Consider the following 18,244-nt stretch of genomic DNA (forward strand, 5'->3'; position numbering starts at 1 on the left):
ATCTGCTGGTGGTACTGCCCTCTTATCACATACATTTCAATGGCTTCCCTTCCACGCAGGAAGCTCTGTTGCAAATTGCCACGAAAACAGGTCAGGACCTCCCTATCTCTGTGCTTTGGCCCCGAGTGACATCACTGGAGCCACCAAGCTTTGCTGTGCTTCTGTATGGTGATGCGCTGTGGACAGGCATCTCTCTGCCTTGGGTTCCTTTTATTTCATCCGCAAAGACTTGTCTCCAGGTGGGGTCTCTTTCCTCCAGCTCTTTTTGTGTGTGTGTGTGCGTGCGTGCGCAAATCTTGCCTCACCCTGACCCTGCTCCTTGCTTGCTGTCCTTCGTGGCTCCACCACCACCCCCTTCTCGTTGCCTCGTCTGGATCCCAGCACAGTCACCCAATGTATGTCATGCTTCTGCCCACTGAGCAGACAGCTTCCTGGCTGCCGCCCTGGGTGGACATACATCTAGATGGGAAGCCACCTTGCGTCAGCCAGTTACCATCAAAGTACAATTTACTCTGCTATTTTTACAGGTTATGGCACTTGAGGTCTGGGAAGCGTCCACTATTTTTAGGCCCTTGGGTTAGTCCGGAGTTCAATCCGTATCTTTTCTTTTGTGCAGCTCATCTGTTACGTAATCGTCTGTTTTGTTAATCGAGCAGGCATTCGACGTCTCTGCGTAGATCCTCCTGTAGCTAGTGTGGAAAGCCACCACGTAGAAACAGGCTATCAGGCTGCTGAGTCCCGCGAACACCAGTGACGAAGCTGTAAAACGATAAAAAAAAAATACTATCAACACTTCCTTAGAAAGGAGCATCTGCAGTATGGGGGCAGCATAGAAAGCCAACAGCTTCCCGCTCAGCAGCACACCCTTGTTTATGAATGCTTCCCTTATTCTGAATGTTGAATCTTAAACGGGGCTAGCATGTGCCACCAAAGTCAATGACGTATCTTCAGCAAAATGTCAAACTGCATAGAGAAACAGTGGGCAGTACGATACATGGACTTATCCTCCATTGCTACTGCTGCTCCCTCCTGCTTCCAGAAAGATAAGAACATAAGAGAACATAAGAGACGCCAATGTTGGATCAGGCCAAAGGCCCATCCAGTCCAACACTCTGTGTCACACAGTGGCCAAAAATACCAGGTGCCATCATGGGGTCCACCAGTGGGGCCAGGACATTAGAAGCCCTCCCACTGTTGGCCCCCCCAAGCACCAAGAAGACAGAGCATCCCTTGCCCCAGCCTGAGAGTTCCTATCTATACCTTGGGGCTAATAGCCACTGATGGACCTCTGCTCCATATGCTTATCGAATTCCCTCTTGAAGCCGTCCATGCTTGTAGCCGCCGCCACTTCCTGTGGCAGTGAATTCCATGTGTTAATCACTCTTTGGGTGAAGAAGTACTTCCTTTTATCCGTTCTAACCTGACCGCTCAGCAATTTCATAGAGTGCCCACGAGTTCTTGTATTTAGTAGTAAGGAGATCACTCCTTAGGTTGCAGGATCTGCCATGAGGGTTGATTCTCTCAGAACGAGGAGTGGCGAGGGGATGAAAGTGTCCCTCTTCCCTCAGTGGAGCGGCTCATGTAGAATGGGGAACAATTTTAACTCCTTGTCCCTCCTCTCTTTTCAGTCCCCACAATGTTCCACTACCTGGGTCCCATGACTGTGTGCTTGTTCCTGTCAGTGGTTAGAAACAGCCACAGCAGTGAATGCAGGAGAACTACGCCGTTGCCCACGGAGTGGTGGAATGCTGTCCAACTATGCACAAATTCCAGATGGCTTAGTTGTCGCAAGACCAAGAGTCCAGTGCTCCTTCACAAATATATCAGCTTTTGTGAGCCAGGCCACGTTTCATCGGTTGCACAAGAGCCATAGCAAGATTTGTTGCCCGGCACCCGCAAAGCACAACTCCTTTTCCCCAACTCCTCCTATACTGTCAGGATGTTAAAAACAACAACAACCCTTCACTAAATCTATTAGGGGGTTAAAAAAATCTTCACTAATTCCATTAGTGCTCTGTGCAGAGACCAAAATTATATCAGGGTCTCAACAGACGGAAACGAAGTCCATGTGACATAGTCAGTAATAGAGTATCAGGCTAGGGAAGCCTAGTTTCACACACAGCTATGAATCTCAGAGCATTGCCTTGGGCCAGTGATGTACTTGGGCCGGATGGTTAACCCTAATCTACTTCCCAGATCTACCTCCCAGAGTTGTAGGGAGGATGAAACATAGTATACCTTGGGTTCCTTGAAGGAAGGGTGTCATAAAAAATGTGGTAGACACACAGCCAAAGAGCAACAGCTAAGAAACCAGAGAACTGCATTAGCAGAACTTGAGTATTTGCCAACCCAGGGGAAAGAGATGTAGTACAACCTAAGGCCATGTGTTACGTTGATGACTCTCAGGCTCTCTGCTAGCCACCACCTCTACCCCTTCAGGACTGCATGAGCTCTCCTAATCCAAACCTATCCTGACATGCTGCATGCCTTATTACTAAGTTGCAGCTGCTCCTTAGTGTGCCTCCGTGCGTGCCTGCGTGGACAATGGATCCTGAAGATACCAAGAACATGAGTTATCCTGGATGGTGCCCCATTTTACACCTTGACTTCTGGATTCTAGCTGATGAGACGCTAATGCTTCTTGGAAGTGATACTACACTTCCTTTCTCTCTCTTTTTGCCCTGCCTGCTCTGTTCAACTTCCATATGGATAAAATTGGGGTCCCCCCCAAGTTTAAATTTTTGGAGAAAAGGTGGAATGGAAATACGAATCGATTGCTCCTTCTGTTCTTTGTGTAAAGTGACAAGCTAGGATGCCTCCCCATAAAATTCATTTGAAATGAGTGTCCCAGGTCAGCGGGTACTAAAAAATATGGAAGTAATGACGAACCCATGAAATGAACTGCATTAGAGGGGCTCTGGAGAGACACCTTACCAAATACAGCATGCATGGTGCTGTGAGACGAAAGACTAAAGGCCTGTCAAACCGTTTTCACTGTTTCCATCTGCCCTCCTCACCCACCCCAGCTTTTGTTGAGACTATGTATTGAACTCTCTTGTGGTAAGGCTGCAATCCAATGCCTGCAAGTCTTGGGTGGGCAGAGCTTCCATTTTTAGTCTGAACTCTCTTGTGGTAAGGCTGCAATCTTGGGTGGGCAGAGCTTCCATTTTTAGTGCACGTATCAAGGATGGTGCGGTGGCTCAGTGGTGAAGACGCTGAACTGCAGACTGGAAGGTTGGTAGCTCGGCAGTTTAAGACTCTAGTGCTACATGACGGAGTGAGCTCCCGTCTCTGGCCCCACCTCCCGCCAACCTAGCAGTTCGAAAGCAAGAAGTTGCAAGTAGATAAATAGGTACCGCTTCAGTGGGAAGGTAACAGCGTTCCGTGCGTCTCGGCGTCTAGTCATGCCGGCCACATGACCACGGAAACATCTTCAGACAGCGCTGGCTCTTCGGCTTGGAAACGGAGATGAGCACCATGCCCTAGAGTCGGATTCGACTAGCTTTTGAGCAAGGGAACCTTTACCTTTACTGTCAAGGATAAAGAGCCAAACTATTTGAGCAGGTGAGTCATATGGCACCGCTTAACAAAAGTGAACCCCTTTGAACTGCAGCTGGGTGACTGCGCGTTCAAGGATTTCTGTACTTCTATGTTTAAATCCAGCTCCCTAGACAGGGGAAACTAGCCTCTCTAGTGTTTTGAACAACTCGAAGGCTTTGCGCTGGGGCTGGAAAGGCCTGGATTCAGCTCCCCACTCAGCCGTGAACCCCAGGGAGGCTGAGCTAGCGTGGGTGTGAACCCAACAGGAAGAATTTCAATATCCAGCAAGATCCACAACACTCACTTCTGCTAGTGTAGCTTTGCTCTTCGCTGGAGGAAGTTCCGAGAAGGAGCAGACCCATGGCAGAAGATGACCGGGTCTTATGTTCAATAAGGGCTAAATGGTCTCCCTGTGCAACTTGGGAGGAAGTTGCTGTTCTCATGGCGAGACAGTTGCTCCCTCCTCAGATTGTTGTGGCGTGTCTGATACAGACATTGGCCTGCCTTCCCTTCTATCCAACTGAATCAGATGTCTTCTCTTCCTCCAGACCTCATTGACACTCAGTGAACATCCTTCCGGCATGCAGACCGCATGCTTTCTTCATGTAGCCCCCAATCCGCAGGATGCTGAGTGGGGAGGAAGAGAGACGGTGCCTCTGAACTCCAGCTAGGACTCAGCCACCAAAATGGGCGGAAACATTAGTTGGTAATGCAGAAGGTGACACTCACTTGACCAATCCAGGGTCCCTCCTTGAGCTACTGAGCAAGTAGAGTACGTGGTGTTTTTCATCTCCACCGCCAGGCTTCGGAGCAAGACCATGAAAATAACTCCTAGGATCTGGCTGCCCCAAAATGAAACAGAACAGGCCATTATTTATTTATACAGGAAATGTCTAGGCCTCTCCAGAGAACCTGTTTCGGGTGGCTTACAAAGTAAAACACACAAAAAACCCCCCATATATTTTAAAAGTTAACAATTAAAACCTATAGAATTTTTAAAATTCAAAAGCCTAACCACCACCCCCATAAAACCACTATAGAAGAGCCTCATAAAACAGGCTGGAACAGCTCCGTAGCCAGGAATTTTTTCACGGTGGGGCACCAGGGCACGCCAATTAAATTAAAATTAGTTAAATTAAACAGGCGCAGTGGAGGGGAAGGGAGCTCCTTACCCTGGCAGCTCCCTCTCTGATCAGTACGTCTGGCCGGAGAGTTGGGGTGGCAAATCCCAGGCTGCAGGTGAGCCACGGAGTTGCCTGGCACCACCGGTAAGGCCAGCCTGGGCGAGAGCAAAGCAAGGTTCCCCGGGAGAAAGTCAGAGAGAGAGAGAGAGTCGGAGAGATGGATGGATGGACCGGTCAGGAAAGACTTAGGCAGGACAGACTCAACCAAGTGAGCCAGACCCAGAAGAGCTCGAAAGTGAAAACGGCAAACAGTCGGCGGGGGAGGGGGGAGTCGGAGGGACAGGGAGTTGGGAGGGAGACAGAAATCGGGCAGCCGGACCCAGAGGGAACAGCTAGGAAAGGGAGATCTGCAAAACAGACTGCAGGGGGAAAGGTCCAAATCCCTGCCTATTTGCAAGTTTTATTGCAGTCAGGGATACGAGTATGCAAATTTGATAGGGGGTGCTGCCCTGAGTGCCCCACCGCTAGCTACGGGCCTGGGCTTAGAAGCATGCTGTAAAAAGGATTTGAAAAGATCGTCCCCTCAGAAGCTGGGGTAAACGTTTGGCCTGGCACCTGAAGAAAGGGTGGAATAGGTGCTACCTGAGCCTCAAGGGGAAGGGCATCCCACAAGGAGGTGCCACCCCCAGTCTCTGGTCCCTGCCTGTCTCTCCTCTGCAGGTGGCTGGCACGGGCGACAGGGCTGGAGGATGTGGGAGGGGGTCGTCCTTCAAGTACCTTGCCCCCAAGTCATTTGGGGCCTTAACTCTGAATTGTGCCTGGAAAGAGATGGGCAGCCAGTCCTTATCCAGGTCCTCTTGTTAGTTCTTCATGATATCCAATGAAGGGAGCTTTAACTCTCGAACGTTTGTACCCTGAAACTCTTTTTTTGGTATCTTTTTTGTGTGTGTCCACGTGCGCTTGTGTGCCCGGAAGTCATGGTGACTTTGGGTGACCCCTACTGGGGCTTGGATGTTTTCAGAGAGGCGGCTTACTACTGCCTGCCTCTGCGTTCTGGCCCTGGTGTTCCTTGGAGGTCTCCCTTCCAGGTGCTTGCCAGGGTCAACCCTGCTTAGCTTCCGAGATCTGATGAGATCGGGCTTGCCTGGGCTATCCAGGTCAGGGCTACCCTGAAACGCTTGTGGGCTTCTGAGGTGCTACTGGACTCAAATCTACCCTTCCATGGAATATCCACTATGTTCCTGAAATGTTTTATATATCCACTATGTTCCTGAAATGTTTTATGACCTCAGAACTTACCATACATGATAGATAGAATAACAGAATGCCTGCAAACATATAAATGTCTGCCTTGGGTACAGTGGGCTTCTTGTTTCGATCATGCTGGGATTCAGGTCCTTTGACCAAATGGGACATAAGAGACAAAAAAATTGAGAAGCACTGGGTGTAGGTGATCCGAAAAACCTCAGCTTGAGACCCTGGAGAGCTCATTCAAACATATATATCCCACCTTTCCTTTTGTGGTTCAAGGTGGCTTTGATAGACCAATGGTCCGATTCAGTAAGAGCCAGTTTCATGCGTACTGATGTAGCTCCTTCCCTCATCACATCGTCAGTTGAGGCAGACTGTTCCTTAACTACCAAGATCACAAAACTTTGGAGGCATCCCTCTCCCATTCCATCCCTCTCCCATTCCAATCTGGGGACTTTTGCAACAATTTGAAAAGGGCCTTTCCTGAGTAGCAAAAAAAGTTCCCGTGTCTGGCTGTGTTTGTGGAGCTACCATTACTTCTGCCGGTCACTTCATCAAGAAACTACCCTAGAGTTGGAAGAATGACAGAACAGGTCAAGGGGTTGGAGCCAGTGTTCCCTCTAAGCCCGAGTTAGCGTGAGCTAGCTCACAGTTTTTTAGCCTCCGGCTCACACATTTTTGTCTTCGCTCAGGAAGGGTGGCTCTGGAGCAGACTAATTGATGCAGTAGTCAAACTGCTCGCTCACGACTTTAATGCCAGTAGCTCACAAAGTAGAATTTTTGCTCACAGGACACCACAGCTTAGAGGGAGCATTTGAGGGAAGGCTAAAAGGTTTGAGGCTTTTCTGTTTTTTTTTTTTAAGGATGAGAGAAGAAGAGATTGGATTTATACCCTGCCCTTCACTTGGAGTCTCAGAGCGGCTTACAAACTCCTTTCCCTCCCCCTCCCCACAACAGACACCCTGTGAGGTGGGTGGGGCTGAGAGAACTCAGACACAAACTGCTCTTTTTCAAGGACAGCTGTGCCAGAGCTTGTGACTGACCCAAGGTCACATCAGCAGGTGCAAGTGGAAGAGTGGCGAATCAAACCCGGTTCTCCCAGATTAGAGTCCGCGCACTTAACCACTACACCAAACTGGCAAGATCACAAATGATGGAGATAGAAATTTCCTCCTTCCTCAAGAATACTAAGGGAATAAAACTGGGCCAGAGAAAAGGAATTGGAACAAGCCCAACAGTAGGAGGAGAAAGCATAAGCCAGAGATATGTGCCGAACAAAGCAGACATGACAGATCCTTTGAACCCAAGGAATTAAATTCTGTTTAACTGCAATCTGAGGTACAACCCCCCCACCGTTTTGGTCCAAAGTGTGTATGGGGGTTCCTTCTATAATAAGCCCTTGTGGCATGCATCACATTGATATGCTTAACTCTGATAACAATTGGTGTGGAATGGAGAGGAACTTGAGACTTCACTGCTGGGCAAGCCTTTGTCCCCTAAGGTTTTGGCTGAAGAGGGGGAGGAATCGTACGTGAGCAGCCCTAGCTTAGGAAAAGAAGAGGCTCAGGTTTTTTTGGACGAATCGGTGGCCCGCCCCAGGCTCAGCTTCTTACCTAGCCACAAAAATCAGCCCAGACGATGTTCCTTCTCCCACAGGGTACGAGCATTCCACAGCAAGTTCCATGTAGATGGGATAGGTCGCGAATCCAAAGAACCCAAAGATGGAGCTGATCACTGCCAACGCGTAGGTCTGGTTCCTAAACTGAGACACCTGGAGGAAGAGAGTCCATGTGGAGTGCTAGGTATGCGCCTCACTTCTCTTTGTTTGCGTGGGGAGTCCCCAGTGTGTCTATACCCATCCCATCCCTCCCAGTTTGTGGCAAAGCCTGCTTGGTTATGTGAGTACAACCCAGAGGTCATTTCGGGGGAGATCACGGGGGATCGCAGTTCCCCCGGGTGAGGTACGGGGGGCGGGGCACATGACGAAGCCCCGCCCCCTGCTTCCGGCCCTCATTCAGCCAGGAGGAGGCAGGAGAAGAGGGAGGGTAAGTTGCTTCCTCTATGCCTCTCCCTACCCCTGCCTGCCTGGGGCCAGGGAGGGCCTTCGCGGGGCTTCCTTGCACTCCCGCCGGCCTTGCAGGTCCACCGCCGGGCCCCTCATGGGCAAGGCCGGCGGCGGCCGGGACAGTTGGGGGTGGGGTGTGTGGCCTTATGACACACTTCACACCGCCGGGCCCCTCATGGGGCTCGGCAGTGGAGCTGCAAGGCCGGCGGCGGCCGGGACAGTTGGGGGTGGGGTGTGTGGCCTTATGACACACTTCTGGTGAGGTCAGGGGGTGTGGCCTTATGACACACTTCCGGTGATGTCAGGGTGTGTGGCATATGCTAATGAGTTATGCTAATGAGTTCACCTAACTCTTTTTCTACGAAACGACCCCTGGTACAACCCGTATATAATCCTCACCTCAAATTACATCTGGTTCATCTGGGTTCTATTCCACAGTTCCGGGGTTGGAACTGCCAGAAGAGTTCATGGAAGGCGTTGCTGGAGGGGGAATCTTTCCCTTCTCTCTCCCTTCCTGAAGGAACCTGTCCTGAATCTCTTCCGTAAGGATAGGCAGAGTTTTGCATGCAAAATATGCCAAGGGATATGTGTGTGTGTAGGGGCTGCAGTGCATTAATCTCTTTTCCTCCATCCATTTGCAGCCTGCGTCACAGAGAGACGAGAGAGGGTGATTCTGTTTGATTCCCTCTTGTCACCGCAGGGCCTCCGCTCATCTGAGGGTCCCATTCTCCTTGGAAAGTCCTCCGAGAGGACAAAAACAGTAGCTTGCTTGAGAAGGTGGGAAACGATCCCACTCCACCGACACCTTCTGCGAACTCTTCCAGTGGCTCTGACCCCACGAGACAAGTGGCAGGGCTTTCTCTTTTGGACACTGGGGTCGGAGGGCCTCACCCCACCCTGCCACCTCACAGCCTTCTGTCTCAGCAGAGGGCACACTGTGGAGCTCCAGTGGCATGCTCGGTTATCAAAGCTCCTTTTGTATCCCATGAGTTATTTTCCCTTCAGGCTTTGGGCCCACGCTCATTCGAGCAAGCTGAAGAATGAGGGGCTGCTTCCCTGAGTCAGTTCTGTCCCTTCGATACCTCAGACTGTCTCCAGAGGCCACCTTCCCCTGGCCCAATCCAAGAATGGCAGGCCTCTCGGAGAAAGAAAGGGCAACCGTCTTACTTATGCCCAGAGGCGTGCCGGCCACCTTCCCCGGCCACCCACCCGCTCTCGTTGCCTGTGGCCCAATCCAAGAATGGCAGGCCTCTCAGAGAAAGAAAGGGCAACCGTCTTACTTATGACCTTACGGAGTATGGAGTATCAGTCCCAGGCCTATCCTGCACCGTGAGTGACGAGGGGTAGGGAATCCAAGGAGTGTTCACTGCCCCCCTTCTATTTGGAGGAGGGCTGGCGCCTTCCTCTTGGGACCCTGAAGAAAACCCCCCTGCCGTCATCACCTCTCCTTCCTCACAAACTTCGGAGAGACAGACGACACGTTACAGCGGACACGGGTCTAACCCATGGCCACCAATGTCGTTCTAGAGCAGTGGTTCTCAACCTTCCTAATGCCGCGACCCTTTAATACAGTTCCTCATGTTGTGGTGACCCCCAACCATAAAATTATTTTAGTTGCTACTTCATAACTGTAATTTTGCTACTGTTATGAATCGTAATGTAAATATCTGATAGGCAGGATGTATTTTTATTGTTACAAATTTTCCGATGGTCTTAGGCGACCCGTGAAAGGGTCGTTCGACCCCCAAAGGGGTCGCGACCCACAGGTTGAGAACCACTGTTCTAGAGGAAAATTTAGCCACTTAAAATTGTCACAGGGGCCTGGGCCTGGTCAGGCTTGCAACACGAAGTCAACAAGCAATCTTGTCGTCGTCCCCCCCATTCCTTTTAAAACACTCTCGCTGTATATTCGGTTCTGAAATGGGGGGGGAGAAGGAGAATGATGTAATCCACTTTGGCCCCCACTGGGGAGAAGGGCAAAGCATAAATGAATGCCTTAAATAAATATTAGGTTTCCATTATGGCAACTTGCACCATATTTGTACCCAATGGTACTTACCACTGCATATGCCGTGCAAGCCAGTGCAGATAAACAAATACCAATCTTGGTAGATTCTATAAATTTCTTTGTCCTGTCCACGTACAGTCCAAGAAGGAAGGCACCGATTAATCCAGCCACAGTGAATAAGGCACCACACAGACCTGCAAATAACTGTAATAGGAGCTCAATAAGGGATCGTCGTTGTACAGCTTAGAAGTTTTTCTGCACAACAGGCTTTGTATGTTGTGAAAGCAGTTCAGAAATCAGACAAAACCACAGCTTAATGAAACTATGCCGATGTGATTATCTGGATGTGGGCCATGCCAGTTGACTAACTTTGGATAGGTAGGGCGAGTCAAACCTGGATTTGAAGTTGGTTTGCTAGCCATGGTTAGTCGTTAGTGTGGGTTTGTGACATTTGTTAATGCAGACAATTGTGACTAAATCCTGGCCTGTTCCACCAGCCATAGAACGAAAATTACGGAGCCACGGTTTGCCGAGGCAACCTAGGATTTGAGTTATCCTGGTACCACAAACTAGCCATACTTAAGATAAGCCATGGTTTCATTTCAGGTCTGAACCAAACCAATGTGTTCCACTCTGATTCATTAACAATAGTTACCTATGCTAATAACCATTAGCCAAAAGGCTGTTAGCAGTTCCAGGATAACTTGTACGCTGAAGGAGCCAAAAGGACTTCATTTTAAACCCCAGAAAATAAAATGCCGTTGTGATTCAGTAGCATTTGTTATCAATGTCTTTGTCTGGCAGCTTCACAGTGCCATCTGAAACAGAGCTACTAAGCCCGTTGACATCAGCAGACTTAGAAAGGTGTAACTCTGTTGAGGGATAGCACTTTAGTTTCAATACCGTCCAGGTACTGGTATTTGTAATGTAGCATCTGCAGGCCCGAGGTAAGCCAGTAGACAAACAGACCATCAAAACGTCTCAAGAGAAATCCTGTGTCTAAATAAATATGAGATAACCTCTGCTCAGTCACTGTATCTTACTTGCTGTGAAAAGGGGTGCGGGGGGGGGGGAGATGAGGTTCAGGAACCGAAGGGCCAGTCCCCAGGTCGTCCCTGCCGGGCCTGTCCCCCACTAGGTCTCAGAATAAGAAGGCTGCGAATCGCCCTGCCCCCAGTTTCCTCTTCCTCTCTATGGCTTCCTAAACCTTGGTCCCTCATGGTCACTGGGTATATTCCTGGGCCCTGCCCCCCACAAGACGCGACATATAAGAAAGATGAAGTAACTTACGTTTGAATATCCCATTGAGCACAGGACCTGTTCCAGCAGAGCACTGTAGCAGCTGAAGAGTGCTACCCCTCCTCCGACAGTGAGCATCAGGACGAGGTAAGGCTTGTTTCGAAGGAGCTAGGAGTGGAAGACGCCGTTGTCAGAAAGTGACATGTTTGCCGGCACACTAGGACCTGCTTCTGCTTCCAGTGCTGCTGGGGAACTTGCCCCAATCAGGTGTCTAGGAATTTTGGACTACTGTCCATTCTGATGCCTGTTTTGAAGTAAACTGTGGAGGAAGTAGTTGGCTTGGGTCCCTAGATCCTGGAGGAGGTGCCATTTTTCCTGTCTCTGCGCATCTCCCCCCCCCCGCTTCATTGTGAAGAAACAGAACTCTTATAAAGGATGCTTGATGCTCCCGTTCAGAGCATGCCAGCCGTCTGTCATTTGGACTGTTTGTTTTCAGGGCCAAAAGCAAAGGCCAGCACTCAGTAGCCATGCTATTCACTCGTGATGGTGGGGAAACTAATGTGGTGTAGCGACGAGAATATTATTTATTTCCCACTTTTCTCTTCAGTGGGGACTCAAATCAGCTTACAGCATTGTTCTCCCTGCGCCATTTTATTCTCACCGTAACAACTCTGTGAGGTAACAGAAAAGAGCCAGAGTCCAGTAGCACCTTAAAGACTAACAAAATATGTGGCAGGGATGAGCTTTCGTGAGTCACTGCTCACCTTCTTCAGATTTTGTGAGTCTTCGGGATGCTACTGGAATCTTCCTCTTTTCTACTGCAACAGACAGATTAATACGGCTCCCCACCTGGATCTGTGAGGTAAATTAGGCTGAGAGAGAGAGACTGACTGACTCAGGGTCACCTAGCAAGCTTCCATGGCTGAGTGGGGATCTGAACCTTGGTTTCCCAAATTCTAGTCATGTGCTCTAATCACCACCCCACACTGGCTGCTTCGATCTGACTAAATGATAACGTGGGTTCAAAACTTCACTGAGTCCTGTGAATGGGGCTGTGGGCAGGTCTTAATCTCTTGCCCTCACCTACCGTAAGCAGTGTTCCCTCTAAGCTGACTTAGTGTGAGCTACCTCACAGTTTCTTAGCCTCCGGCTCACACATTTTTGTCTTAGCTCAGGAAGGACGGCTCTGGGGCAAACTAATTTATGCAGCAGCCAAATCGCTTGCTCACAACGTTAATGCCTGTAGCTCACAAAGTAGAATCTTTGCTCACAAGACTCCACAGCTTAGAGGGAGCACTGGTTGTAAGAGTGCATCTTGCCATTCCTCAGGGGAGGAGCTCTGTAGGCAGTGAAGGGGATCTGAGGCCCAAGCAGCCATGATGGGCACAGCGATAAGTTTCCCTGCGAGAGCCCCCACCCTCCATCACAACCATGCTTCCTATAATAACCAGGAAAGCTCAGCTTATCCTTGGCTTTGCTCCCGCACAGCATTCCCTAATATCTCAAAAGCTGCTGTCCTAACCCTCAGCAAACTGAGTCTACCTTCTTCTGGTGTAGCCCAGTAATGAAATACCAGTCACCTTGGTATTTTATTCAGCCACCGCCCCCCTTGGGGTTATGCTCCGTACACTTTGTCCCATTAGCTGTATCCGGGGCTATGGGATGGGAACGGCCTGTGCAGCACTAGTGCCATCTCGAACTAGGAATGCCTACACAGAAGCACTAGCAAGATCAGACTCTCAGGCTGAATGTCAGAATACACGCAGCAGGTCTCCGGTTTGACGCCTGCCATCCCACAGTAAGAGATCCAAGGAAACAGAGCAGGGGAAGCTTCTTTGCCAAAGATCCCAGATAGGTGATGCTAAGGTTGAAAGGACCAACAATCTCATCTGCCATAAAGTAGATTTTTTTTTTGTTCACTCAGACAAGAGTTACCAGCCCCCCGGCCCTGCCCTCCACCAGCAATTGGTTGGCCAGGAGGGGGACTTGCCGAGCAGGAGGAGGCATAGGTCTATGTTGCACATCAGCCAGAAGTGACATCATCACACCAGCGATGCTCTGGTACTTGGGCAAAAACTCTGTGGTTGACCCCATTTTTACCATAAAGTTTTTGCCCAAATACCAGAGTGCCGTCACAATGTGACGGTTTTATTTCTGGTACATGGCAGAAGTGACGTCGCTGGCAATGTAGCCTGGGCCTCCCCCCCACTCCTGGTACATCTCCCCCCCCCATCCCCAGCCAAAGGGACATGGCAACCCTACTTCAGACCCAGGATTGGGGACACGTCCCTGCCCTTCCAGGTTTACCCATTGTTCCTTGCTTGCAACGTACCATCTTCAAGCCTGCAAAGACCGACTGTGAATTAGACTGACTGGCGCTGGCCGATGGGGGTGTTGGAGGCTCCTTTTTGCGAATCCCCACCGTCGCTAAAACACAGGCCAAGATGGCAGGCCCTGTGTACACTCCGAGCTGGGGGGGGAAACACAACCCCGACAAAGTCAAAAATGGAGCACCCACCTCCTCTGCAAGGAGATGGAACAGATTCTAAATGCATTTGCTTTCATTTACCATTAAAGGGATATCTTTTCCTTCATGCACAAGTGCAGGAGACAGTATGTTAGTTATAAGAAGGCCCAACGGATTGGCTATATGGAAATAAAAAGAAGAAGTGATGTTTATTTTCCCTCAAGCAATTGAAATACCGTGCCAAACATTTTTACACACAAGCCAATGGACTCTGAGAAGCCAGGAGTTTACCCAGGACCAGACCCTGGCTTGGATCCACGGGTCACTTTAGCCCAGGGAGTGTGAATTCCTTCTCTTTCCCCCTCCTGCTGCAGGCCAAAATTACCCTTAAGTCCCTCATATGCATTCCCGGCAAGCCCAACAACTATCAGTGCAATATGAATCAGATTTACAGCCTTCTTAGCCTGTTGACTTCAATGGGCGTGGAAGGATGTAACTCTTAGAAATGTACTATAAAATCATAAGAATTGGAAGGGACCTCCAGGGTCGAGTCCAACCCCCTGCACAGTGCAGGAAATTCACAAATACCTCCCCCCCCCACACCCCTAGTGACCCCTGTTCCATGCCCAGAAGATGACAGAAAGCCTCCAGGATGCCCGGCCAAACTGGCCTGGAGAAAAACTGCTTCCTGATCCCAAAGTGGCGATTGGCATTTCCCTGGGTGTGTAAGAAAGGGCCTCGAGAACTAAGCACTGAAGCCACCCTTCCTGCCCTCCCTCTCACGATCCGCCCAAGTTCACAGAATCAACATTGCTGTCAGACGGCCATCTGGCCTCAATACGAAAATCATTTTCCTGGTCAGATTTGCTGCTCCAAGTTGCTTCCTTGTATATTTATAAGCTTCCATTCAAAATAGAGCCATAGAGCAAAGTATTCAAGGCTTAACTGTTGCATGAATTGAATCACTGGGTTGGAAATTCCAAGCCTCCTTTTTTTTTTTAGAGCAGAGGCTAAAAAATGATTCGTTTGCGAAAAGTGGCAAAATTCACCTATTCAGTAGGGTGGAATCACAAGGTTAATGGCTTCCATATACTGGAACCAGTTGGGTGGTTTCTCGTAAATTTCAGTATCTGGTCTCTGCTGTTGCTTAATTGTGGCTCATCTGTTGAATAAAGAGATGCCAGGAGTCCTTGCACGAGAGAGGCGCAACTGTGACAAGCAGATGTGAAGGACAGACACACTGTGACCTGAAGAGGTTCATTCCGAGAAACACTTTGGAATGCCTAGACTGGGCTGCAGGCTACGTGCTACAGGCTGGCTGTGAGGCTGAAGGGGAGCAACTGGCTCACGGTGGGTCAGGCTGAGAGCGTGCTGTTAGCCCAAAGTCCCCCATAAGCTTCCGTAGCAAAGTGGAGATTCTGTCCTGCCTCCCCTCCCCCCCCCCGGATCCTAGCCCAGCACTGTAACCACTAGATCATGCTGCCTCTTGGCTTGAAACCTATTGCTGAACTGCTCTCCAAATCTGCACTAGGAAAGCATTCTGGTTATTTATCGCCCGTGTCGGCTCTCCCCTCCCATCAGAGAGATATCATGCTCGGCAAGTCCTTTCACAATCTGGGCAACTGACGTTGTCATGTGTTACTGATGGGATGTGGGAGCCCACCAAGGCAGTAAGACTGGGCCTCAGTTGATGTACCGCATGGTAGACTGTGTGGATCTGTTTGTCCAGAGGGGCCCAACAGGCAGAGGATCTTGCCAGGGTTAAAGATGGTGGGGGGTCGACCCTTCTGTTCTTCAGAGTCATTCTAGTATATATGCATTATGTGATTATACACAACATTTCAGTTACTAATGTAATACAACAAACTTCTGCAGGCATCAACTCGTCATCATCATCTAAGTTTATTAATACGTGGGCAAGAGTGCTCCAGTATATGGCCAAACACGGACTACTTTCGTCAAATGTATCCTACCGCTCCTGGGTTTACTTCTAATTGTTCTGTTGTTGGGACCCTCTTATTTGACAGAGCATTAAAAGATTTTTTGTTTTACTCATCAGTTTTCTTAACATCAAATTTTTGCCTTAGCAGTTCTTACTCCTCATCTTAAAACGATTACCATTCTTATACAGTTAAGATTTTGGATGAACTTGTGGGTTTCTTAGTTCAGGTTATATAGCTTTAGCAGGTTGTTGTTGATGTTTATAAGTTTTACAATATATGAACTTTGCAGTATCACATTCTGTATGGATTCCTTGTTATCAATTTACTAAAAATTGGGGAAATGATAAAAAGGACATGACATTTCAATAAGTAAGCGTTCAAAGCTTTTTACATACTTGCAGTTGGATCCCACTGATGGCTTCTGTTGACAAGATGGAGAAAAAACCGAGGCTGAAAGTGAAGAGCTCCTCCACAAACTGGGTGAGTGAGCGGCAATATGGCAAAGGCCAGTGTTCGTAAGTGTAAAATGATGCATAATGGGAGAAAAAAATCCCAGCCTCAAGTATACGGCTAATGGGGTCTAAACTTGCTAAGACTGAGAGGGGAAAAGATCTTGCGGCTGTAGTGGGTAGCTCACTGAAAGTGTCGACCCAGTGGGCTGCAGGGATTATTTAGAAAAGGGATTGAGAATAAAACGGCCGATATTGCAATGCCCCGGTAGAGATTGATGGTGCGACTTCATTGAGAATACTGTGTATGGTTTTGATCACCGTTATCTCAAAAAGGGCACTGCAGAGCTGGGAAAAATACAGAGGAGGACGACCAGAATTATTAGGGGGTTGGAGCACATTCCCTGTGAGGAAAGGCTGAAAGGTCTGGGAGATGACTAAGGAGGTGGACATGATAGAGGTTTATAAAATTATGCACGGGGTGGAGAGAGTTGACATTTTTCTCCCCTCTCCCAAAATACTAGAACTTGAGGGCATCCAATGAAGCTGATGGGCAGTAGGTTCAGGATGGACAAAAGGAAATACTACTTTACACAGAGAGTGATTAAAATGAGGAATTTGCTGCCAGAGGATGTAGTGATGGCCACAGGAATAAACAGCTTTAAAAGGGGAATCGATAGATTCATGGAGGATAATGGCCACTAGACATGGTGACTAAGGGGAACCTCCCCATTCAGAGGCACTAATCCTCTGAATCCCAGAGCCAGGAGGCAACATCAGGGGAAGGCTTTGGCCTCTATGCCCTGTTGCTGGCTGTCCAGAGGAACTGGTTGACCACTGTGTGAAGTGGGATGCTGGACTGGATGGACCACTGGTCTGATCCAGCAGGGCTCTTCTTAAGTTCTCATGACAGAAGAGGCTGGTTTTCACTGATTTCTTTCTCCTCCTGACTTCCCTCCTCCATGCTGTCTCCATCTCCCAGGAGCAGCATTTCAAGGCACAACTATGGCCAGGAAGTGGGGCTGTGCTCCATTGACAGAAATACCAGCTATCAGTGGATATTTTCAGCAGGGCAGAGGTCCATCAGTGGCTATTAGCCACAAGGTATAGATAGGGACTCTGGGGCAAGTGATGCTCTGTCATCTTGGTGCTTGGGGGGGGTCAACAGTGGGAGGGCTTCTAATGTCCTGGCCCCACTGGTGGACCTCCTGATGGCACTGGTATTTCTGGCCACTGTGGGATACAGAGTGTTGGACTGGATGGGCCTTTGGCCTGATCCAACATTGGCATCTCTTATGTTCTTATGTTTACTGGAATTATATTTATTATATTTATATCTAACCAAACATTGTATGAATAATCCCATTCAAACGGATGTAAGATAATTCCATATAAAGGGACCTTTTTGGGTGGGTCTGTAAATCCTTTTGTCAGTCTTCCTTATTTGGGAGCAGGGGTGTGACACCTGAAGAGTTTCTGGTTTTAAAGTGGTGTGTGTGTGTGTGTGTGTGTGATTTGTTGTTTCCCCTCTGTGGTTTAGTCTCCCTTGTTTGTGTGTTGTCTGTGTAGGTTAGGGTATTTTCCAATTGATGCTAGCAGACAAGAGAATAACATTCTTTTGGTACAGAAGATAGATATAAAGTACATGTTTTTTAATTGTTTAGGGTAAAATTTTGCAGTGTCTGGGTCAAAAAGGACTTTAGCTTCGTATCGGGAAAAAACACCTTTGTTTGGGTATAGAGAATCCTTGGCAAATATTATGCAGCTTAGGTTAAGTAAACACTTGATGATATTGTGTAGACACACCTTTCTTTACATTTGACCAATAAGGGAATTATGATTCAAATGATGTATTATTATTTGTAACCAATTATGCTTTTTGAATATTATTTTTATGATGATGTCATTCCAAGTATAAAACTTCATGTATTTCCTGATTGTGCTCAGAAAGCAGTCAATTTTTGATAGGCTTGTTTGGCCTAACTGTTTTCAGGTGTCTTGATTTGACTCCAGTTTTTGACTGGGACTTTATTTGTATAACACCAGAAGCTTAGCTTCTGAGATCTGATGAGCTCAAGCTAGCCTGGGCTATCTAGGTCAGGTCTGTAAGATAGGCCAGTATCATTGGCATGATGATGATGATAGAAGGAGGAGGAGG

The 18,244-nt window shown here is 48.6% G+C and overlaps 1 protein-coding gene across 1 annotated transcript; it reads right to left on the minus strand.

Annotated features, from left to right (window-relative positions):
- Positions 1–247: 247 nt before the first annotated feature.
- On the minus strand, positions 248–14,816 carry LOC107115660 (major facilitator superfamily domain-containing protein 7-like). The gene is made up of 8 exons (XM_015417413.1): positions 14,744–14,816; positions 13,797–13,873; positions 13,560–13,697; positions 11,279–11,395; positions 10,040–10,192; positions 7,529–7,686; positions 4,270–4,382; positions 248–759 (listed from the first exon to the last, which is right to left on the minus strand). Exons 2-8 carry the CDS (start codon positions 13,797–13,799, stop codon positions 590–592), a joined length of 852 nt encoding a protein of 283 aa, XP_015272899.1. The 5' UTR covers positions 13,800–13,873; positions 14,744–14,816; the 3' UTR covers positions 248–589.
- Between the last annotated feature and the right edge of the window lie 3,428 nt (positions 14,817–18,244).

The sequence above is a fragment of the Gekko japonicus genome, unplaced genomic scaffold, assembly GCF_001447785.1.
Source record: "Gekko japonicus isolate JY-2015 unplaced genomic scaffold, Gekko_japonicus_V1.1 scaffold2598, whole genome shotgun sequence".
Classification (NCBI taxonomy): Eukaryota; Metazoa; Chordata; class Lepidosauria; order Squamata; family Gekkonidae; genus Gekko; species Gekko japonicus.